Below are 24,632 nucleotides of genomic sequence, written 5' to 3'. Positions count from 1 at the left end.
CATCGTGAATGAAAAAGGAGGTCATGTGAGTGCCCACACTGTGGCTCCATGGACGCTTCTGCGGAGCACTATCTTATTGAGTGCAGCAAGAGATCCTCCTCAGTTGTCTCAGTGCTTTACAGTACTTGAATTGGGGTCGTGGTCCAAAAAATATGGATTAGCTCTCAAACTGCCCAAATTTTCTCGTCAAGTGTGACTTGATCAATGCTATGTGAGCAGTAATTTACACATGTTTTCTTTTTTATTTTCTATACGTTTTGATGACCTGTTAATGTGTGTGTTGTTCTTGTACTCTTATTACCGCTTTTATTTCTTTTTCTGTGGTTTTGTCCATAATCCACGAATTTTTTTTCTACAGTGCTTTGTTGTTTCGTTACACACTTGATGGAACCGTGTGTTCACATTTCGTTACCTGTTATTTTGTTTACATGTACACGTTAATTTGGCTAGAACATTTTTCTGGCCATACGTTTTTTTTTCTTTTACAGCAGTAAAGAAGAAGGCTATCAAACCCGCCGTGGTTGCTCAGTGGCTATGGTGTTGGGCTTTTATGGATATATATCTTTAAACACGTATAGATGTTTCAGATTCCGTAGTTTCTCACAAGAAAAGAGCAGTTACACTGGTCCAAAAGGGCAAGGAGGCATATTCTTTCCAATCTTACTCTATTTATGCTTGCAAGAAAGATTCAAAGTGCAAGTTGCCAAGGCTGAGGTGAAGGGGTCGACAGGAAATACCTCATCCGTCTGTGTTCTGCAAATGACATTGTCCTGTCCAGCCACATTGAAGGTGACATGCAACTAACCAGCTCGTGTCACAGTGGTCGCAATCTTGCAGTATTAGGTAAAAGACGTGATAAATAAGAACACTCACCAGTGCCCCGGCTGCGCTCTGCCCCGGTTCGCTGAGCCACATTCCCGGAACCATGGCCGAAAAGAAGGGGCCAGGAGCGCCTGGAGTGAAGATGCACTTCTCGCTTGCCTGCGCACACGTAGTATGACCGCACTTGCAATGTCGGAAGAAAGACTGCTTCTTAGGCGAGTTGGTCCATAAGGAAGCAGGTAAAATCATAGAGCAGTACAGACAAGAACAAGGAGGCAGGGCACAGTGCAGGCGCTAAGTTTCCGGTTATGATACACTGAGTGAACACCTCACATAAATCTAAGCACAGGACCGTTATAATTTAGAGCGTGGTGTCGTCCATCTTCGCCCTTTTCCGCCAGCTTTGGTCCAGATGGTGTGGTTATGACGGTGTCTTGGAAGTTTTTACCACGGTCATCGTTCGTCTTATATAAGCAATATTGGTCTATGCTGGTCGTGTGCTTGTATATAAATGGGGATTTATGCAATAAACATGACATGTAGCTTTATCACACGCCAGAGAGAGAAGCAGCACATCGTTCAGAATTGGCTTATATTAATACATCATTGGGAGAGCGAGACACGCAAACATTGCAACAAAGATTGGCACACCAACAAATCACGAAAGCCCGACTGTTGCCTAATGCCTCTTCTTTTAAGAGCATATCCATCATCATCGTATGTCACGGCTCGGAGTCAGTTTGTCCCCACCGATTAGCCTTCGTGCTGCGGCTGGAAACGGCGGGGCAATGTTGGCGCAACGAGCCAAGGGAAAAAGAAAGAAACCACCGGGACAGCACGTGTAAGGGGTCTTTTTGCGAGCTGGCGAGTACGGGCTGGAGAAGAGTTCCAGCGTTTCTTCCCGATACCTGCGCGTCCACCAGTTGTAAAAAGGTTTGTTCGCGCGTAACGTCGAAGCAATAAACGCAGCGGTTGATGGCAATTGACGAAATTGCTCCGAGCTAGGGAACGGCGAAATGGGTTGATGGTGTGTACATCTCCTTTCTTACAATATTGCAAGCGATGACTTGCTTTTATTGTATAGCGTAGCAGGTCAGCAAGTGATGCACAGGCGTTATTTTTCTTAACTGGGCGTTGTCAAACATCACCAGACTACGAAAAAATGCTCCGTGTGCATTAGATTTCGCACAGCCTCTGAGGTGGCGCCGTTACGCCGTTATAACAGCGTACCGTGCCACACTTTCGAATGTCATGCTTTTAACGCACTGCGCTGTCAGCGAACGTCCTAAATGAAGCGGAATGCGCAGCCAAGTCACACGAGTCTAAACGCACGACAAAAAAAACGAGTTAGCTCTAATGAAGTGGCATAAAGAGTCAGAGGCACAGTCGTCGAGAGCCAGCTCCCAAACCCCCAGTGAAAAGCACCTAACTCATACCGCAGCGTTGATACGAGACAGCAAGCATGGCTAGCCATGACGACGAAATGTCACGTTGCTTTGCACGCCATGCTATCAGTTATTTTGGACTTATGAACGTCATACCTACATTAGTGACGAACTTGAACACTTCGAATGCTCACAGCGCACTGCAAGTACTGGACGCAATGAAAACATTACTTGCAAGTCTCGAATGGCATCATGGCTCATTCACCGCTATCGTTCCGTAAAGACGTCAAGGAAGCATCGCTTTTTCGGTGGAATGCTCGAGATCTCAGAACACAAATTTCCGATTTCCAACTTTTATTCTTTTCGAACCAATTTTCCATCATAGGCGTCTGCGAACCAAATCCTCAAACTACAATCCGGCTATCGGGCTATGAAGTTTTCCCATCCGTGACGTGTAGGGTCCTCAGCAATGTCGTCGTTTATGTTCAGTGTGAACTCACTTACGTGCTACATTCTGTTCTGCCTCACGATGACGATCGATATGTGTGGTTAACTGTAAAAACAAAGAAACTTACATTCACTTTTATCGCTGCATGTATTTCTCCAACCAGTCGTTTTGACACGCAACGACTGGGTGCTTTGTTATCCGCAACGTATGACTCTTGGACATTTAGTGGAGATTTTAACGCACCCCACCGATCTGGGAGGCATTGAAGATGGACTACAAGGAAAGAAAATCAGTAGCATTTGCCTCGGACCAAGAGCTTTGCTGTCTCAATGACGGCAGCACAACATATTTACGGGGACTGACCTACAGCAGCTGTCTGAACTTGACTTTGATCTCGCGGTGTCTTTGAAGAAGTGTAAAGTGGGTCTCAGAAATAGACAGCCGCGGAAGTGACCATGTTCCTACCTATTTGAAGATGAAGTTAGTGGCAGAGTCTCTATATACTGCCATTCGTAGAAAAGACTGGACGACGTTCAGGTCGCTTATGGAAGACGATTGTCAAGAAGGCCACACGAGATTCCGGGAGAATTAGATTTGAAATGCACTGCAAAAGGCTATGTTCCATTTTAGGCCTCCTCTAAAATCTACAGAATATGAAGGTGAATTAGAAAAGCTTCGAGCGATTCACCGACGAGCAGAAAGAAGATACAGGTGCGCCACATGTATTCACGATTTGAGCGAAGTGAGGCGGATCCAAAAGGAAATCCAGCGCTGCCTCGATACGTTACAATCCCAAAAGTGGAAATCGTTTTGCAAGTTCTTGGATCCTCGTAAACCTGTCCAATATATGGATAACTATGCGCGGCCTACGATCGTATCCCCAACAGTGCCATCTCTTTAAGTATCTTGCCCTGCATCAAGGACGTGAGGTCAACGTTGCTTAGGATTTCTGCACAAGAACTGCTGGCTTGCCGTCACTAACTGCATCAACATCACGTGATGTACCGGCATCCCAGGACGCTCGCATGGATCTCATGATTTCCATGAAGTAGCTAGATGCTGCACTGGTGACTTGTAAGGAGTTATGCTCGCCTTGGCCCGACGTAGTCACAAACAAGGCACTAGGAAACATGGGCCAAAAAGCCCGCAGTGTACTCCTGGAGAGATGCATGAATCATGGCGCAAAGGACTGATTCCTTCTTATTGGAAAGCCTTTCGCCTAGTTCCTAAGTCAACTAAATCTTCATTAGACTTGGTATCGCACCATCTCATTGGTCATGCCAGTTTCATTGAGAAACTAGTGGCAAGGATGCTGTTGATGCGCCTTGAATGGTACTTAGAACATAATCAGGTATGTCCACATGCAATGACGCGCTTCCGACGCGGTTGGTCATCCATCCATAACGTCCTTGACTTAGTAACATCTATTCAACATTTAAAGAACATGTAATGGTTAACGGTAGCTGTTTTTTTTATTTCAAAAGCACTGAAATCACAATATCACGAAGGCACCATATGATAGGCACACCAAGAAATTGTCGATCCTTTGACTGACATGGACATTGTAGGCCGTACATTGAGCTAGATTCATAGCTATTTGGAGGAAAAATCCATCTTTGTGCTTACCGAGGGTGGAATGACATTCCACCATCTAACGAGCAAATGTGTACCCCAAGGCCCACGCTCTTCAGCGTAGCACTGTTAGGTCTTGTTGGATGATTGTCAAGGACGGTACAGATATCCACCTATACAGATGATATCTGCATCTGGGCGTCCGGCGTGACACGTCCGAACATACGAGCGACACTGCAGACGGCGTTCGCACGAATGTCTTTTGATCTGCATATGAAAGGCCTAGACCTCAGAAAAGTGTCCATTACTCGCATTAACACGCAGAACAATGACCCCATATGTTATACGCATATGCTATGCTTATGAAACAAAGCACCGTCATCTTGGAGTGATGATCGACCGTGATTTGTCTTGGACGCCACATACTTTATATATGAAGAAGAGGCTGACTGCAATAACACAGGCATTGAAATTTGCCGGCAGAAAGTCTTCGGGCGCACATACGGTGCTACTGCTAGACTATGCATTATTTATCGCTTTCCTAAGATATCACCTGCCCGTGCTAGGCAGTACAAGTAAAGCGCACCTTCGCACTCTCCAGAGTATACAATCCCGAGTTCTACGGAGGCGCCTCGGCCTCCCTAAGTGCGCATCCAGAGCAGCCACAATCGCCATAGCTCGTGACTGCCCTATATCAACGTACATTGCAGTCCATGCTCTAAGAGTGCACATTTGACATGTCGCAATGATACCCTTCAGCATCTTGTTTGCCGGCGAACGACTAGGCCGCATACTAGTTTTAGCCGTCTCCTGAATACTCATGGAGCATCGCTGCCATCGAATTACGCCCCAGAAGCTTGGCGTGCATTCACCTACACTACACTCTAAAAACAGTTGCACCCTTCGGGGTGTATATTTTCCCCACAACAATAATCTTCATCTGTCTTGCCCGCATTTCCTTTCTTAACACTGCGAGCCCGGTACTTACAAGTCGCGAAGGGTATGCGCATTATCAGTGTGACACAATATTCTTGACGGGAAAGTAACGAGCGCAGCGTTTTCAAGAAAGAAAACGCAACCAAGACAGATCACGATTATGGTGTGTGCAAATACACACCTCAAGAGGTGCAACTGTTTTTAGAATATGCCTTATCGTTCCAGGCATCAAGAAGAAGGCACAAATGCCATCAGCAGCATTGAATCAGGCAACATTATTGTTACTACATGAAGTCCACACTGACCGCTTGCATGTTTACACCGATGGGTCGCTTATGCGGTTAGCAGTATTTGTCCCAGCAAAAGCTACAGTGATAAAATTCAAGCATCGCATTTCTCATCAACTACGGCTGTCGAACTAGCAGCTCTGCGTGCAGCAATTCAATTGATCAATCAGCAAACGCCCCAGAAATGGTCAATCTTTTGCGATTCCAAGGTCGCCCTCCAGAGCTGGCTCTGTGAATTACACTTTCTACGCCTCGAAGCCCTTGTCGCGGACGCACAAGAAATTTAGCATCGGGCAGTTGAGAAAGGACACTACATCGTATTTCAATGGCTTCCACGTCAATGTGGTACCCTTGGAAACGAGCAAGCAGACGCAGCCACTCGATCTTCACTTGACAATGCCGATTGCGTCGCTATCCCGATGTCAAGAACAGACGCAGCGGAAAAGTTTCTTGCGCTTGCTCGACAGTTTCCGTTGGCCTAATAGAATTCGACAGACATTAAAAACCATCGCCTTTGTTCTCTGGATCCTCGTCTGAAGCTCGGCCTTCCACATGGCTCGGAACGACGGAAGGTAACTCTCATTTCTCATTTATGGCTTGGAGTAGCTTTTACTAATGGGTACTCCTACCTCATCGGAGTGGCCACAAGTCCAGAATCTGAAGTATGGGGGTGCAAAAAGACGATAGCACACCTGCGTGACTGTCGTCGTTTGAGCGCACAAAGTTCTCAGCACCTCGCCTGAGAAGATTGACAACCGTCCCCTTAGAGAAGCCAGAATTCTTGGACCCTATTCCCAGCCGAAATCAGACCGAACTGCTTTAAAAGCGCTAGGGTGCTTTTTAAATGAAATGGGACTTATCTAAATACTGTGGAGTGCGCGAACTAATGTGTTCATTTTTTTAAGTGCCAAGTATTTCTTGGCGAAGGTCTGCTACTTTTTTTATCTAGCCGCCTACGTCTTGGTACTCTCATGGCCATTTCCTTAAGTTGGTGTGTACCAAAACTCGCATAGCCCCTTCAGTCACGAATTACGATCGACTGTCGATAAATGTTTTAAATTTGCATAATTTTATGGCAAGGTGCTGGATACCCTCTAGAAAGCAAGTTAAGGAGGGATGAGAATGACTCTCTGAATTCTATAGAGACCCATCATAATTACGTAGTAATTAAATATTCATTTATTGTACTGTCAGTCATGCTACGTTTCTTCATTGAAAATATTGAATCAGCCGCTCGAATGACATGCACAGTTTAATTATTGGGTGCAAGCATTGCAACAAGGGGTAAAAAATATATTTCGCAATTACTACCGAAACGCCCCACTTCAAACGTCCCTTCAAACAAGGTAGTGCCTTCACCAAAGCAGTCATATGAGGCGACACATTTCACTCAGAAGTGAAATGGCTGTACTTGAAGAATGCAGAATGTTCAATTTACTAAAAGCTTAATGTTCCTTGTCTATTCGTTGCAATCACTGCACAGTAATGACAAAAATAAAGTTGCGTCCACAAACGTGTACGCCGTGGCTGAAGGGGATAGTATGACAAGAGTGTATGACAAACATAAATGATAGGTCTTGACGTGAATGTCGTGACATGCGTGCCATGTAGGTCATAAAGCAGCCGCCAACGTCTTGGTGCTCTCATGGTCGTTTCGTCAACTTGGTAGGCTCCCCGCACACTGCTTCGCATAACATCGATTGCCAGAAGGCGTGGCTTTTTTATATCTTCTCTTGTTTTCTGATCTGTTCTGCTCTCACCCCATCCTCCTGTGCAGAATAGCCAACCAGGCACTTAATCTGGTTAACTTGCCTGCCGCTCACATCTTATATTTCCTCCTTCTTTGGGCCATGTTACGGAAGTAAAGGTATGAAAAGTTTTCTGCTGAGTATTTGTATTTGTTTCAGTAGTGTGACTACAGTTTTGATTTCACAAAGTGTGTCGTTACGGGAGGCTAGCGTGGCTATGTAAAGGTAGCGTCGCCACCCAATTTACATGTTCTGACTCATTTTGGTTTGTAAGCTTCCACAGATGGTACATTGTTGGTCTATTTAGTTTGTCTCAAGTTTTGTCTGTCAGTCTAGGTTGAGCCCAATATTCCTGTTTGGCGTCGCCTTGATGTATCTACTGCATAGTGTGAAAGCGCCAAGGAAACAGCGCAATGAGTGAGAACAAATATCTGTCGTACGGCGCCATCTGTGGCCAACTCACCAGCATATGAGCGGCCGATGTGCCAGCAATAATGGCCAGGCGTCGGGAGAATTCTTTGGGGAAGTCACCTTCCGCCTCGCAGCCAAGCAGGCCTACGGAAAACCGGAAGGTTCAATATGGTGCAGTGCATCATCATAATCGTCATCTATAACTCTATTGAAGAAAAACAGGCAACTACCGGAGATCTGCGATGGTATTTATCGTTCCATGGATTACTCTGCATATCGCGTCATACTGTTGATGGCCAAGGTTGACCCCTTAACAGCCGATGTAACAATAGTCATCACAGTGAACGTCCGTTAGTGCCAATAACGCGTTAACTCGTCGTGAACTTTCCGCAGTCTTTGCGCATGTGTATATGAGCAGTTCTTGTAGTTCTGACAAATAAATAATACAATATGACGTTTGCAATTTTTCAACGAGATCAGTAAAACATGCAATAGGTTAATTTAAAAATTAAATTATGGGGTTTTACATGCCAAAGCCACGATCTGATTATGAGGCACGCCGTAGTGGGGAACTCTGGAAATTCAGACCACCTGGGGTTCGTTAAAAAATGAAATTATGGGGTTTTACGTGCCAAAACGACTTTCGGATTATAAGGCACGCCGTAGTGGAGGACTCCGGAAATTTCAACCACCTGGGGTTTTTCAACATGCACCTAAGTCTAAGTACACGGGCGTTTTCGCCCCCGTTGAAATACGGCCGCCGTGGCCGGGATTCGATCCCGCGACCTAGTGCTTGGTAGCCCAACACCATAGCCACTAGGCAACCGTGGCGAGAACAAAAATGCAATAGGTATTTCTGGTATCAGATTATTTAGAAAAAATAGCGCGAAATAGGAAGGTCTAAAAATTCTGCACTTCAAAAATTTTTGTCAAATTTGTTCCCACCAGTTATCAGATTAAGAAACTGAAAGCTGGTAGAGTACGTAACAGCTGATTAATACATGATGCGCAAGTTAATTTTACCAGCGCAATAATTCTATCAACAAAAAACAGGACTAAAATGAAATAAGATTACTCTAGAAGTTACTCAGGCTTTTCGCCTTCCCTTACTGCAACACAGCGTTGGTCAGTGAAGCAACGGCGCGTCGTTCTTCATGCTTGTTATTTGTTACTAGTTTACTTGTTATTTTGTGGTAAGATTGTAACGGGTTGTTCTTGTTGGTGTCCTTTGTTGGTGTCCACCGTCTCGTCGATTACGAGACGGAGGGCAGCAGGGAGTTGAAAGCGGGAATGTGAACTGGTCGACCATAAACGTTGGGAGGAGAACGAGGGAGCAAGACATCAGAGGCAATAGTTCAGGTTGGTCCTGTGCACTATAGCATGTGCCGCCAGACATCCTAATACGCGATGACTGCTAACTGAGAGATAACTTCGCAAAAGGTATATAGGATTGTGAGTGTCTTCAAAACTCTCCATACCAACTTCAGTTCCTTAAGGGCCTTCCGTTCACAACTGATAAGAAGGATGCAAGATCTTCGGAACACCAGCCCGAAAGACCCAGAACTTACCAGTTCGAATACTAAACGAGAGCGCCTCGTCGCGCATATTCACTGTTACTAAATCTCGCGTCCCTGTTCCGTTATTTTTCCGTACTGGAACACTTTGTTCCACCACTTGCTTTTGTAATGAAGACGTCTGGCCCAGCATGAAGATAAACCTCGTGTCTCAAGCAGTTTTAACTTTGACTCATCCTATATATTCGTGCGCACGCATGAGGAATAAAGTTGAGAAAACACGACCCTCAAGGGACCATGAGCTCAAACGTTCTAGAGTACTGGGTGCAAAATTTTCGTTAGTGTCAAAACTGAACATGCGCACAGAGCGAAGCTGCACTAAGTTGTGCATGTACGGCCCGCAAGAACTACGCACCAAGGCCTCCGGCGTGCCCGTCGATGATGGAAGTGGCGACGGGCGTGCCTTTCTTCAGGCCCATCTCCATGGCAGCCTCGATGCTTAAACCGTTTCCACAGGGGGATCCTGGCGGCCGGAATTCCTGGCCTGCGCTCATAATTGTATCAGTCCTGTGTGCACTACAGCTTTTCTCAATATGCAAAAAGAAAAATTAGTTCTTTAAAAGGACAGGAGAGCTGAGCAAGTTCGTATGGTTCATGGTTTTCAAAAAGTTGGCGTAAAGGAGAAACACGGCCAAGAGACAATAAATTCGCAGCACAAATGCTTCTGGCAACTGTGATTCTGCGGGAAACAGAGCACACACCAAACATTCTAGGACTACTTGATTTCTGATTCAAAGTAGTACATTACGCAGGTGCTGCGACCGCTGAGTATCATAGTAACAGTGGAAGTAGTCACAGACAGGTTTGCAAGTATATGACGATTAAATATTGTCACGTGGTAGTGACGATGAAGTAAGCAGCAAAACTGTGAGTGGTGAAACTAGCGTCTTATTGGGCGAAATATTTAATTACCTACACTTGCAGCGACTCCGACTCTATTGACACGTGCACTTGCCTATCTTTATCGGGCGACCACGTATAGCCGCCTAACAAATGCTATCGCACAGCGCGGGACGCGCCTGCATGTATCCATGTATCGGAAGTTTCTGGAATGTTATCGATGCTTCTATCCGCTGTCTGTTGTCGCCGAACCTTGTGTTATCTGATTTCATCGCGTGACGCGAATGGTGTAGAACTTTGTAGAAGACACGCGGGTCCCAGCGATTAGTCTGGAACATTCGACGACTGCTGTACAAAAGCAGACGCGCTTGACCCGCTGATCAGATTTTCGACGATCGCCGAGTGTGTTCGCCGCTATCGCTCCTTATGAGTGTAGCCTGCTTCTGAGGGCACAAGTTCGCCCAATAAAACGCTAGTTTATATAATCACAGTTCTTCTGCCTGCTTCATCGTCACTACAACGTGACACTATAAACCTCTTCCCTGTCCTACTTCCACAAACACTCTAATCGTGTCTCACTTATGTCGACTGCTAACCAGTTAACCCTTCAATATTCTTTGAATCCCAATGTTTCTGGAAGTTTGACGCTCCCTATGGGTCTCTCTGGGTGAATGTTTTGGCATTCCATTACAATGTGCCAAGTCCTTTCCGCGCTTTTTTCGCAGCGCGCACTTGCCTCAAAATATTTGCTCCGGTATGTTTTTGTACTCAGGCAGATAGTACGAGCGTCAAATAGCAAGGCACTTCCCTTGCGTTACCATACAATCGCTGCGTCCGAGCCCTTTCCTACCGACAGCGACCGCCATATTGTAATGGAGTGTGGCGTCAGAAAATGCGAGGCCACCACTCTATCGTCTGCTTCGAAACAGGTCGAGACGCATACCGTTTCGCCCCGCACAGTCTGGAAACAACGGTGAAGTAACGGTGGCGCTGTTAAATAGAGCTCTTCAGAGCATGAGCGGGTCACGTGATCTTCTAGCATACGTGGGAGAGTTTGGTAAAACAAATGCAGTCAGGTTTGCGTTTACATGATGAACACAGCAGATGACACGTAGACAGCCCTCCACTTGGCAAGCTGTATTAGATTGGTGTAACTCAAGTGAACAGCGGTTTGCTAAACTGCAGCGAAAAAAAATATACGGAGAATCCCCTGTGGGGGTCATCTAAATGATGCGTAAGCATTTGTTACTAATCACCTGCTGTGTTGTCGTCGTATGCTGCTGTGTTTGGTATATATTAGTGCAAGAAACATTGCGAGAGAATCGTGAAACGAAGAAGCTCGGTTGCAACACCGAAATATTAACTGAGACCAGCATGAGACGACGAGGAAAAGGCGAGTAGTAGCAATATTCACTCATGTTATATGATGGTACGTTTGGATGACGTCGCTGCTTCATGGAAGATGAGCACTGGCCGATGCGTACGCTAGTACGTGGCGTAATTTAAGTGTCATGTTTGGTAAACGTCGTACGTAGACTTGGTCGATGACGCGGCCTCCTGTCGACGCGAACCATTATCAACCGTGTTCCGGCTGCAGCTACGTATAGCGTGGCCGCGCAGACTGTTTCTTGAAAGCGATTTGGGCAGAGTGCGCCAAGTGCTGATAGCTTCGTGAGCGCTGTGTTCTCGCCGCTTAGTTTGCGTTGAAGCGAGAGGCAGCACGAAGGTGATTTGGCTCGTTGGTGCGCGCCCTATCTCGAAAGCGAACGAAATCGAAACGGACGGGTTTTCTCTTTGGGTAGGCATAGAAATGCTTACGCATTTAAAGGCATTTAAACATGCCGCATAGATTGATGCCCCTGTCACACGGGACTTTTCTTTATCGTGATCTTGTTCGATCTGGACCCATTCAATCATGGCCGAGCTTCTTGATCGTGATCGAAGATGTCACTCGACTGCACCCTGAATGCTCAGTCACTCGGTGAGCTCAACCAAATGTCCGCACATGTCCCTCCATGGCGAAGCTGCAAGCCTTGAGCGAGCGGTACGATTTCATTGCTCTCGTAGTGTACGACCCAGGCGTTAAAATTCGGATGTTTCACATGCCAGAACAACGATCTGATTGTGAGGCACGCGGTGGTGGGGGAATCCGGATTATTTTTGACCACGCAGTGTTCGTTACAATGCCCACACTGCACGGTAAACGGGCGTTTTTGCATCTTGCCGGCCATCGATGCCGACATCGTGATCAGCAGCGCAAAGCCACGGCCACTGAGCCACCACTCCGGGTAGGTACAGACGTGCTCGCGAGTTAAACATATATCGCGCCGAAAAGCCCGTTCGGCCAACACTTCGGATAGCTTTTCCGGCGTCTGTGAGGAAAGGATCAGGGTACGGCTCGCCGCAGTCAGTCGAAGAGCTTCTCGACAAACCGCTGACGCGCATCTCGTGGCAGCGCACTCACGTAGTCGGACAAATAACTCGCAAAGGGTCGCCATGACGCCATGACGACCATGGCGCGAGGAAAAACGTTTTGCCCACCAGATCTTGGCACACGTCTCGCCCTTCACTTTGCGCACGAAAGGGATAGGTTCAATGTGCCCGCAATTCCTTCAATCGCGTGATAACAACCAGCCGCAGACCGCCAAGACACACACGCAAAAACAAAACAATGCACAGCATCCATGACATATTTCCAGCTCCTGCCAATCACTTTCGATGCTTGCACGTAAACAAAATCATGGTCTTCGAGGTCGGGTTCAGTCATTCCTATTGCGTTGGTGTCATTTCGGAGGGTGCGATTCATTTCGTCGTCACTCAGCCTTCCCATACTGCTGTGCGGTTCAAGTTCAATATAATAATATTCAGTGGCGATTTAGTGGTAAATGGGAGACAAATGCCTTGCCACATTCAAATCAAATACCGCACCACGTTCACCACATTGCAAAGTGTTGTTGAGTGGTGGCGCTGGCTAACACTCCCAGGGTTAGTTTTAGTAGACAAACATACATAGCCCAGGAAGTGGATGGTAAAATGGCCTCACGGTAGCTGAATTGGCAAGAGCATTGCATGGGTAATGCGAAGACGGGAGTTCGTGTGGCACCTGCAGCCAGTTGTTTTTTCACCCACTTAAATTTTCATTTATTCATTTCTTTGCTTCAATTAAGAACAAGTCAATTTCCCCTATGTCGTCCTTTGTGTCATTGTTGGTTGGCTTCTTATAAGTTTAATCATAAAAATCGGCCCCCTCGACTTTTGCTTTCTTCTCGTTCATGTATATTTACACTTCTTTTTTCACTTTGACACACCTGATGCTAACAAACCAACAGTTCGAAAACATATTTTCTACCGCACTTCATTTTTACCAGCTTCCTCTGGTATGCGTAGAGCTTAACATACAATGCAAACATGCAATGCAAATTGCAAGACAAATGAAATAATCAGAGCAATTAACATTTGCGCTGCATCAATGCCCGAAAACACGCCCAGAAAACTTTCGACCAGTAGGATAGTTAGAGAATGAGTTCAGAACGCTGGGTCACTGGCACACGCTTAGTGTAAAATAAACAGTTCAAACGATTAGAGATCTGGGCAAAACGCCAGTGGAAGAGACACTCGTAACGAGACAGAAAAGTAACCGGCTTTCTGATTGATTGATTGATTGATTGATTGATTGATTGATTGATTGATTGATTGATTGATTGATTGATTGATTGATTGATTGATTGATTGATTGATTGATTGATTGATTGATTGATTGATTGATTGATTGATTGATTGATTGATTGATTGATTGATTGATTGATTGATTGATTGATTGATTGCGCAAAATCGACACAGAAGTTATAATAAAACGCGCTGGAGAATTCCGGCTTAACTGTGACCAACTGGGATTCCTTAAGGTACGTGCACAGCACAGCATAGGAGGTTGTTCCTTTCGGCCACGAAAGAAACGAGACTGTCGCTTTTATGAACCGAACCGTCGACATCGTAATCGGCGGCCCAACACCATAGCCATTGACCAGCATTGAGATGACCGTCTGGTTGCTCACCTATGATCCTATAGTTGTCGCGCGTGAGGTCGTCGAGGCCGATGCGAGTCCAGAGGGAGTCCTGCCAGCCAGATTTCATATCGGAACCGGGCACCGTACCCGCCTGGTAAGTCCACTTGCACACAGCCGTGCACAGGGACCGGGACGCGTAGCCCGTGGCTCGCCACGTGAGGAAATCGGACAGGTCAAGGGCCATACCAATGCGCTCCCAAGTCGATGGAATGTTCTGCGCCGTACAAGTTTTTCTTGTTGCTAAACAAAATCCAATACTTCACGAGTAAACTGACGGTCCCTTTCAAGAACTTTGTTGCGAAACACTTCCAAACGTGACAGCACAGGTACGTAATGCTTGGTGAGACTGCTTTTTCTGATTTCAACGACAGCTACTGCTATATGCTGCAGGGAATGTCAAATGGCTTGCTGATACAACGTGGAGTAAATTTATGGCCTCCCGCCTGTCACACAATTCGTTCGTCCCGATCGCCCAAGAGCCAGGAAAGCACGGGAAGAAGCACGAATTTCTGGCAGATCGTAATGCATGGCACGTTTCTACGTTTTGTCTGCGACGTTTCGTTTGTAGCTCGTAACACAGCCTGCACGAACGTCTGAGTGAGATTAGGAGCTTAACCTCGTTAATATGTGAAGACGACAGGGCAAAAAAAAAAAACATAAACGTTTCGCAGAAACCATCGACGATAATTCCCAATGCGACAGCCAAACGCTTAAAGGAATGGTGCGCTTTAAGGCCCATATTTGTTGCATTGGAAATATTCAGGTAGGGTTTCTGCTTTCACTGCGTAATTCTATAAAGAACAGAGGCGTTCATCAGCACGTCTGTATCGGTAGTATAGGTAGGCAACACGTGCGTCTCAGAGAGTTGTGATAGTTTGCGTTCGCCGACGAGCGGGCCTCGCAACCTGGTTTCGCCAGAGCACGTGACCTTTGCACCTGGTTGCCTTTGTGTTGCGGGTGAAAAAGTCCGTACGACCACCGACCACCAGCCACCAACCACAAGAACGGGCGAGAGAGCCAAGAAAAGCAATTAGCCTTAAGTAAGGACGAAGTACATGCGCCGTGCGGAGGCACTTTCCTTTCTGTCCTGCCGGAGGTTTTCCACTTACGGGAAAACGACTAAGATTCGGCTTCGTGATCTTGGGCTGAGCTGTTGTACACTTGCAACCACGGTGCTGCAAGTGAGATTCATCTATTCTTGTTTTCCTCTTTTTTTTTTTTTTTTTTTTTTATATGTCACATTATAAGTACGTTACTGCTTCACCAAATTATAAAATTTATATGCTGAAAAGAATCTCAGACCTGTGACACTTTCTTTATTTCAATTCGTTTTTTTACCTGATCATTATCTTTAAGTTTTTTTTATTTCTTCTTTGTAGAAGACTGACAATACAGATTATTCTATTTATGATCTCGTTTTCCTTTTCTATCTTCATTTATAATGTTATTACAGTGCCAATCCCCCTCGTGACTGAATGACCTACAGTTAAATTGTTCTACTTTTGAAGAAATCGTCATCATCACCATCATCATCCTCTTAAGGTTCTTTACCTACAGCAACATCCGATTAGCATTAACAGTGAAATCAAAATACGGGAACAAAGAAAGCGAAAGAACGAGCGCTGAATTGCAAATTCTTCATTTTGTTCAGAGTGCCGGTATTTTTTACCCTGATACCTTGATACAAAACCACATGTAATAAAACAACCAGATCCCTTAAACGAACAAACAGACAAAGAAAATGACGTCTAATGGTCTCTCTCGCATAGCTTGTACATGCTACATTCAAATATTGTAAATATTTTCTTGCTAACAAAATTTAGGGAAGGCTTCTTTAGTGTTTCCTGTCCTATTGTTTGCGTTACCTGCCATGCCAAACCCTGGTGAGTGCATGAATGGCGGAGTGTCAAAAAAGTTGCACACAAATCACTTGTACCTCAGTGTGCCAAACACTAGTCAGACTTTACACTTAATTAGTAAGCAAATTCGATTATTTCTACCACCCCCTTATCTCCTTTACGCTGATCATTATTACTGACCCCCCCCAAAGAAAAACACTTCCTCTAGCAGTACGCGAGGTATTTTTGATAATACAGAACAGATGTTATAACTACTGTTTACTATTTGTATGATTTCAGCAGCCACGGGTAGAGAGATTAATCTCGGTTTTCCATCTGCCGTCTTCATGATAGTGACATCGATTCCTTATTTTAGGCACGTCATTGAAGCTTTCGCCCCAAGGCTGCTCAGAATTTCGTCGGTGCTGCAATTCTGCAACTGGCGCCCACTCACCTGCTTAAGCCAGAGGAGCTTCGGTGGCTGCATCTCGGGCGACATGGTTCCGCCAAGAAGGCGCAGCACAGGATGCCCGGTCGCATTTATGGCCTCAACCTGCGACACGGCGCGATGGTCCATCCACAGCACCACGTTCTGCTCCGGCTCACCTGCGCGGACAGACTCAATGGTCCATAACGAACTGGTTGCCAGAGCCAAAAGATGTTAGCAGTAGTCATCAGCGACTACCCCTTTTTTTGTGCACACTAAGCGTGACAGAATAATCAGCAGGGAAGCCACGGGTTCTTTTGAAGCACAAATGTTTTGAAGCCTTTCTTATGGAGGTGCGATGGCGTTAGGCGTAGCAGACAAGCTTTTGCTGCGACTTCGGTTCGTAATATAAAGACGCTGTGTCTGTTTTTTTTTTTTTCGTTTTGCAACTAATTCAGTGCTCTCTCTTCCTTTTGTCATCAATCGTTATGTCGTTCCAGACGTCACGGCTGTGTACGTAGCCGGGCGCAAACTTTAAAACAAGCTCTTATCTTCCATCCGCCTCTTCTTGTACATGCGGCTCAAGGAACTCCGGCTTCTGTCGTCGCCTTTTGTTCAAAGTCCTTCTCTTCCGGCAGCTGCGTAAGTCATTGCCGACACTACAGGCACGAGGCTCTCTGTGCTTCACTGGAGGTCTGTCAGGAGCCACCATAGCACGCATGCGCACAATTCCTCGCACGGAATGTCATGTATCGCTGAAGGAAGAAAAAACACGCGTCTTGCCCTCAGCGCATGTTTGTGATAAGCTATACGTGAAATTCGCTTGATCACAAATATGCTTAGCGCAACTTTAGTAGTGCTGAGTATTTTTAGCGCCTCCATCCTTTCACCAGTAGGACATTCGATGAGTAAAAAAATTGTTGGCTCTGCCGTGACAGAGAGTAGATGTAAGCATGAAATGGCAACCGGTAAAGTAGATTGGATAGAGCTGATACGAGCCATGCACAATCTTAGAATGGGTGTACTGCATGTTCGGAACCGCACACCCCCCAACACCATCCCACGCCATACTGTGCATTAGTCCATATGGAAGCTGTCCAGCTAGAAGAAGAAAACCGGCTGAAGGCCGCACGACAGGCAGCGAAAGACGCCAGGGAGACAGAGCGCACTGCCAAGCTAGAAGAAGAATGAATTGAATTCTGCGGTTTTACGGGCGAAAACCACGATTTGATTATGAGGCACGCCGTAGTGGGGGACTCCGGATTAATTTTGACCACCAGGGGATCTTTAAAGTGCCCCAAAGCACGGGACGCGGGCGTTTTTGCATTTCGCCCCCACCGAAATACGGCCGCCGCGACCGGGATTTGATTCCGCGCGACCTCGTGCTTAGTGGCGTTACACCATAGCCGCTACGCCACCGCGGCAGGTACAATTCACAATGCACATCACAAATTCGTTGTAGTATCAAGCAGTTCACGTCAATAAAATTGTCGTCTCGGTAGTGACTTATTTTAGCAAGATCTTCTCTTAATCTCTCTTTTTATAGTTTCCTATAATTTCACATCAACTATTTTCTTGTTCAGTTTTTCTTCAAAATACTGATATCTGTTGATGGTAGTTTCATTTCTAATGTGATCCATGCGATGTAAGGAGAGAGAGAGAGCGAAACAACTTTATTTAGCCGATCTCGACATCTTCTTAGACGCCGTCGATGGAAGTGGTTCCCTCTTCACGGGACCCATATACTTCCCTAGCCGCCTGGCCCCTGGAGATCAGGACGAGCTGGTCTTCCAGGGCAATGGTGGTTAGCAAGGTCTCCCATCGCTCGGTAAGGGTGGATGAGGGATGGGGTAAGGTAGTGGGGCAGGTAAGAGGTGGGGGGATTGCCTTGATGAAATCGCATACTCCAATGACGTGTTGGAGCGTGCCTAACTGAGTTTTGCAGAAGTTACAATCCTCCTCGTACCTTTCCGGATACATCTTGTTTTGAAGGTAAGGGTGCGGGAAGGATCCTGCCTGTATCTGCCTGTAGATTGCTTGCTGTTCTCTGCTAAGCGATTTGTGAGGATCGGGGTAACGGCACCTCTCCGTCTTATAATGTTTGGTAATGTCTCTGTAACTAATTATGGACTGTGGCTCACCTTTCTCAACCCGGTGTTCCATCTCTCGGGCGAACTGGTGGGCAAGTTCGTTGCCCTCCAGCCAAGAGTGAGCCGGTGTTCATATTAACTCAACTTTCCCGATGTAGGGTATGTGCCATATTTGAAAGAATTACGTCAGCAGCAAAGCCATTGTTTGCTGCAACAGATTATGCGCACGACTGCGGACGCAGTAACGTGGAAAGCTGGACGAGTTGGAATCACACTTTAAAGGGAACGCCCACCTCCCATCTTTCAGCACATTGTAAAGAATTTGGTTGTAAGCCTTTCTTCGATCGAACCAGGATCATCATCGGTCACGAAGACTTTTAAAAAGCTCGTGAACTCTCAGGAGCATTTCACATACAAAAGATGCATGATGGTTGCGTGTCCACCTCTTTGCTAAAATGCTCAGTGATCCAGTTCATGTGACTTAATGGTATGCGCAGGCAGATCGTGCCTTCCTTTTCTTGCGTTTCTTCTCACTAAACTTTAGTTGTTAGACAACGCCCGTCCTGTGTCCTTCCTCTTCTTTGTGCTGCCGTCGCTTTCCGCACCGATTTAAAGGCTGCGGAATGTTTGTGCAATAGGTACTGCACGCGGAATATGTTAATGCACTATCGATGTCACTACTTCAACGCTTGAGCGCAACTGTATTTTTCTAAACGCTATCACGCAAGGCTTCTAAACAGCAGGAACAGAACAGAAGAGGGGAAACATATGGATGTCGACCAGATAAATATAGCAAATCTTCTTGTCCTTAACATTTCTTTTTTATTGTTTGTGTACTACTACTACTACTACTACTACTACTTTACTACTACTACTACTACTACTACTACTACTACTACTACTACTACTACTACTACTACTACTACTACTACTACTACTACTACAGCAACAACTACCTCAAAAAAATCAAACAGACAAGCGGTCGGTTTGCTACCTCCCGCAAAGCGAACGGGTAAAGCGATCAAAAGAGAAAGAAAAAAGAAAAGGCAAGCAGGGAATCATTGACTGCGCGAGCACGTGGGGCTGCCCATCAAGCCTACAATTGGTCACGGAGAACAGTCAGAAAAGGCACGTTGGTTTGTGAGCTGCAACGGATGGGGAAACAATCCAAGTTCATTTGTCTCTAAGAATGGGTCTACCTTCCAAGGCGTACCTTTGGGGCTGACGGTCAGTGGCCGACCGGAGTCGTCCAGCACCACGAGCGAGCAGGTGGCGTCGAAGCCGATGCCACTTACGTCCTTGGCGTCCCGACACGTCTCCTGTGCAAGTATTTACAAGCAGAAGGGTTGAAAATTGAACTTGTTGGGACACGTGTTGTACATTCGGCCGTGTTTCGCCTTTATTTGTGCCGTTCAAATTCCAATAGTTTAAATTCATAAGCACTTCGCGTTATTGTTATGAAATGCCACGGCAGTTTCACATACTAGGGTGCACCAAAAACACGTACACTAGACGATGACGATGCTATCACATCCCTGAGCGTGCGTGTCCCGCGGCTGCATGTCCTTTGCAGCAGGGTTTCAACCAATGCTAGATCACAGAAGGTAGATGCCTGAAGTAATCAACAGTCGTCGGACAAGCGATGTTTCTGGACTTGACGCCCTGACGAAGACAAGCGCATTTGCAGAAACGTTTGCTCCGGCGACATAGTGTTCGACCACTCTTCATCACAACAGCGTTGTGAAACACTGTGGAAGTTTTGACGATCGATAATGGTATTGGGAAAAGACATCTCTTCGATAATCACCCTCACATAAACAGAATGAAACCAAGGAAGGCATAGGGTCACCCACGAGGGCAGCGCGTCACCCACGTGCTGCCTCACCCGATTAGCGAGGCAGTCGTGCCACAGTTCGCTCCATTTGCAACGTGCCGCACGAGACAGATATATTGTCCGCGCCAGCCAATATATCGCGATATGAAACCACGTGTAGAACTGCGCTCAAATCTCGCATTAGGAAGTATCGTAATCGTTGGTGAATTTTTTCGTGCCCTTCCACTTATGTTTACGTTTCATACTTACATGTAAAATAAAAAAAGTAATTTACCCTATGCATTGCTAGGTTTCATTGTCTGTTGGCTGCACAAGATTGTGAATGTTTTCAATTCAATTCAAATTATTTACTTTAAGACAGAAACACACAAAAGCCAGGGACAAAAGCAAAATATCTGAACATATCCCCCAAATGGCCACGCATTGACAGCGCTAACAAGGTTGCGCTGTGCGCTGAGGCTCCTCAACGGTGCATGAACGATATGCGGGGGCGACATGTAGAAACGGTGATGGGCACGCGAAGCAACCGCTGCTGCGCGACAGAATCATCGCCATGGCCGCTACCCAGCGTTTCAGAACACTGGTAACGTGAGCAGCGCCACTAGACGCATTGCAGACGCCGCCCTTTGATGGTGCACGAGATGTCGCACAACGGAAACCATCGGTGTTTGTAGCTTGAATTTGACTGTTCGTTCCGCACAGACCCTATACTCCGTATCAAGTCATACATAGCTAGCAACGCTGCGAAAGCTACGCAAGTAGTGCGACCGTGGAAGTCTCACTCCGCTCGTATCGCAGGGCAGTTTTTTTTCTTTTTATAATATAACTACTTCGCATATTACAACTGCTACTTGTGGACCCAAGTTCTCGCCAATTCTTCACTCATTAGTTATGCATATTTGTGCTTCTAGTAGTAGATGTACTATGTTTTGGTCGCGGCGCAACTGATGCGCTGTGGCTGCTCTTACATTCTGCTAACAGCAGAAACATTTTACTCCATTCGTCATCATCGTCGTCATCGTCATTATTGTCATCATCAGCAGCAACCTATCTTTATGTCCACTCTAGGACGAAGGCCTCTCCCAGCGACCTCTAATTACCCCTATTGTATCTTGCCGTCGAGTGCAGGAGTTGGCCGACGTTGAGGAGGATTTTGAGATGAAATTGAAGGTTTATTTACATTATTTACAGTAATAACACAAAGTAAAGAACAGTCATAAAGTCATTGACGGCCGGCAGCAAATCGGACGCTGCGGCCCGTGGCAAGAACAAAAAAATGAATGGATGAATGAATGCTTCTCTCTTCTCCCTGTCTCTCGCTTTTAACCCCTCCGGTCTCTCGGGGTCATGTCATTTACGGCCAATAGTCAAAACCGCTCAGGTGTCGTCCTTTTCCTCCAATGGTAGGCGTCCGTGCAAGTGCCGTCACATTCGGCTCATGGGGTCACAACCAAGGGCTCCACTTTCCGAGGGAGGACTTGCCGCGGCGTTGCCTCCTGGTCTGCAAGCGCTCAGCTGGAGGAGATGGGTTGTGTTCGAACGGCCTTTCAGAGCTGCAAAGCAACTTCGCTCGGGACCAAGATTACCTGGAACCGGGCCAGGCTCCCGTTGCACTTTCGCGAAGAGTCAAGCAAGGGGACAATAGCTCGACGTGCGGCGTACGAGGTTGGGGTCGCCAACTTGTCTGACAGGTCCGGGAACGGGTTAGATGCGCTTCTGCTTACCTTAATTGGGTGCGACGGCGATTGGATGTGGTCGGGGAACTCGAGTGATGCCAGGAAAGGGGTCCGTATCTGACACCCCTGCCTTGTGCTAGCTGATTCCACCTAGCACCCGCGCATTTCCTGATTTCATCACCCCACCTAGTATTCTGCCGTCCTCGACTGCGCTTCCCTCCTCTTGGCACCCATTCAGTAACTCTAATGGACTACCGGGTATCTAGCCTACACACTGCATAAACTACCCAACTTCATGTTTCTGCCGTAATGTCAGCTAGAATATCGGCTATACGTGTTTGCTATTTTATCCACACCACACTCTTCCTGCCTCTTGACGTTACGACTAACATTTTTCCGTCTATCGCACTTTGCGCGGTCCTTAACTTGTTCTCGAGCTTCTTTGCTCACCTCCAAGTTTCTGCCGAATATGTTAGCACTTGTAGAATGCAATTATTTTACTTTTCTTTTCAACGACAGGGGTTTTCAACAACTGTCAGGATTTTGTAATATTTGCCACATGCGCAACAACCTATTTGTATTCTTCTGTAAATGTCCTTCTTATGGTCAGGAACCCATGTGAGTGAACTGACCTAGATAAACGTATTTCGGCACAGACTCTAGAGGCAGGCTGGCGATCACGAATTCTTGGTCCCTTGTCAGGCAATTGAACATTACCCTTGTCTTCTGCATATTGTGGCGATAGCAATCGTATGGACACTCCAGGCGCATTTTTTTCCGTCGACGTCGCTGTCGCCTTGATGTTTCGTATAAAGTCCAAGGGCGATAACACCGTCCATCGCAGCGCGCCCTACGCTGTATGTGCGAGTGAAAGCGTGAAACCACACGCCATGGTACCAGCAAGGCAGTGGGCTTACGATAGATGGTGTGCTCCCAACGTCGAATGCTTGAATATTTTCGCAGCGTAACGTCGTACGACTGGGCGGAAACTGTTATCACAGCGGCGAAAACTTTCATCCTGGCCATTTCTGTGTCCGAAAGAACGACTAATGTACGTCGTTACAGATAATCTCCTGTTGCGCTGTCTGATTTTGCAGAACACCCACCGTGGTGGGTGTTCTGTGGTGGTGGTGGTGGTGGTAGTGTGCGACATTCTCCCGCCTTAAGATACTGTCGTATTTTGGCAGTCCGTTTCTCGTCCTTTTCAACTGATTGTGCAGCGTATTTCGAACACCACGGTTGCTTTCCACGGTTCTTTTTCTTACCCTCTGTTCAGGGAAGGACGAATTTAAGACGTACTCTCCGGTCTAAAAGGTCGCAGACATTGCGGATCGTAGAGGAAACGCAACGGGAACGCAAAGGAAGCTTAGCTGGGCGCATTTCCCACGACAGCTGATAAAGAGGTCTCTTGTCGCTATAACGGCGGTTGGCAGCGGATACCTACACGTGCCGCTGAGCGACACTTCAAGAAGGGACAGCAACTATTGTTCTCATTGAAGAGAGCTTCGCCCTTCCTCTCGTACGGGCGAAGATAAGCGGCTATAGATAGCGCGTACTCGCCGGTAACGAGACGCACATGTAAGCAAGGATCAGACAAGGAAAACAACACAAGACCGACAACGACGTGCACGACTGTGTTGTCATCCTCGTTTACGCTTTTGAGTGTTCGAAGCAGCAGGTAGTCATTTCGGCTGTAGCATTAAAACTCGGCCGACGATAAGCTCCAGTTGAAATGATAAGCGGCCCCGGGCGTACCTTGACAGCGTCGCAGCAGGCCCTCCATATCTGGTCCGATGACTGCTGGTAGAAACCAGGCCGCGGATTCCACAGTTCCAGCGGCCGCGACGCCGTCTTCAGGAAGCGTCCTCTTTCTGTGACGAGTGCTGCGCGGACGCTCTGCGTCCCCACGTCCACGGACACGAACTGCATGGCGCCTGCCTCCCGCGCACGCGGCGGTCCAGACAGCCAGACAGCGAGCGCGCTCCTCGTGTTGTTGCACTCGGGCTGGGAGACAGCGCGTGCGAGAAGTGCGGAAAGGGCGCGTGTGTTTGGCGACGGCGCTGCGCCTATCTTGCCGTCTCCCGTGCCGCAGTAAACAAGACACCGGTCAATGTAGATTGACTATGGCAATACGCTAAAACCCTACAATTTATCCGATTGAGACGCGCTTTGTGAACGTTTGTCTACATTTGTAAACGCCAACTTCAAGCGTCTCCTATCTAAAGAGCGCAACGAAAAAAAAAAACCAGATTTAAAGGTGCTGGGAAACACCATTCGGGCTGACAGAAATGTTTTTGGAAGAGCGTGCGAACGTTAACTTTGCAATGCTCTATTCGTGAGCAGCATAATGTACACACCGAGTGACTGTTAAGAGCAAGAGGCGCTATTTTCTGCAGTCCTCGAGGGAGCGCGGCTCAACTCTTCCGCTCCTGTGTGGAGCGGAAGGCAGGCGACTGCTGACACAAGGGAGGGCGAGCAGTCGCGGCACAGCGCCAGTGCGCGTGCCGCAGCGGTACTTCTTCTTTCTCTTCTTTCTTTCTTTATTATTATCATCATAGGTGTTACAGTGCATACGCTAAAGACTGTTGGAACCAATAGCCGCAGGTTAGTGGATGAGTCCGGATGCGAAATATAATAGACATTCAGTACAAGCACAGGGGGATCCATACAAAGGATGAAC

At 46.8% G+C, this 24,632-nt stretch overlaps 1 protein-coding gene across 2 annotated transcripts in view; it reads right to left on the bottom strand.

The window, feature by feature from the left end:
• LOC126517842 (FGGY carbohydrate kinase domain-containing protein-like) overlaps window positions 1-24,016 on the bottom strand; it is a 32,394-nt gene extending 8,378 nt beyond the window's left edge. The window contains exons 1-7 of one of the 2 annotated variants that reach the window (XM_055064555.2): window positions 23,708-24,016; window positions 19,656-19,761; window positions 16,380-16,531; window positions 14,076-14,301; window positions 9,539-9,667; window positions 7,662-7,753; window positions 874-981 (exon numbers count right to left, since the gene is read on the bottom strand). In XM_055064555.2, coding sequence (XP_054920530.2) covers window positions 874-981; window positions 7,662-7,753; window positions 9,539-9,667; window positions 14,076-14,301; window positions 16,380-16,531; window positions 19,656-19,761; window positions 23,708-23,881 — 987 coding nt within the window. In that variant the 5' untranslated portion in view covers window positions 23,882-24,016. The remainder of the gene's footprint in view (window positions 1-873; window positions 982-7,661; window positions 7,754-9,538; window positions 9,668-14,075; window positions 14,302-16,379; window positions 16,532-19,655; window positions 19,762-23,707) is intronic. The other variant, XM_050167644.3, reaches the window with a different exon arrangement.
• Window positions 24,017-24,632: the final 616 nt, after the last annotated feature.

Source organism: Dermacentor andersoni, chromosome 11 (assembly GCF_023375885.2).
Source record: "Dermacentor andersoni chromosome 11, qqDerAnde1_hic_scaffold, whole genome shotgun sequence".
NCBI classification, from domain to species: Eukaryota; Metazoa; Arthropoda; class Arachnida; order Ixodida; family Ixodidae; genus Dermacentor; species Dermacentor andersoni.
The sequence above is the reverse complement of the archived record's forward strand: the minus strand, read 5'-3'. Positions and strand labels throughout refer to the sequence as shown.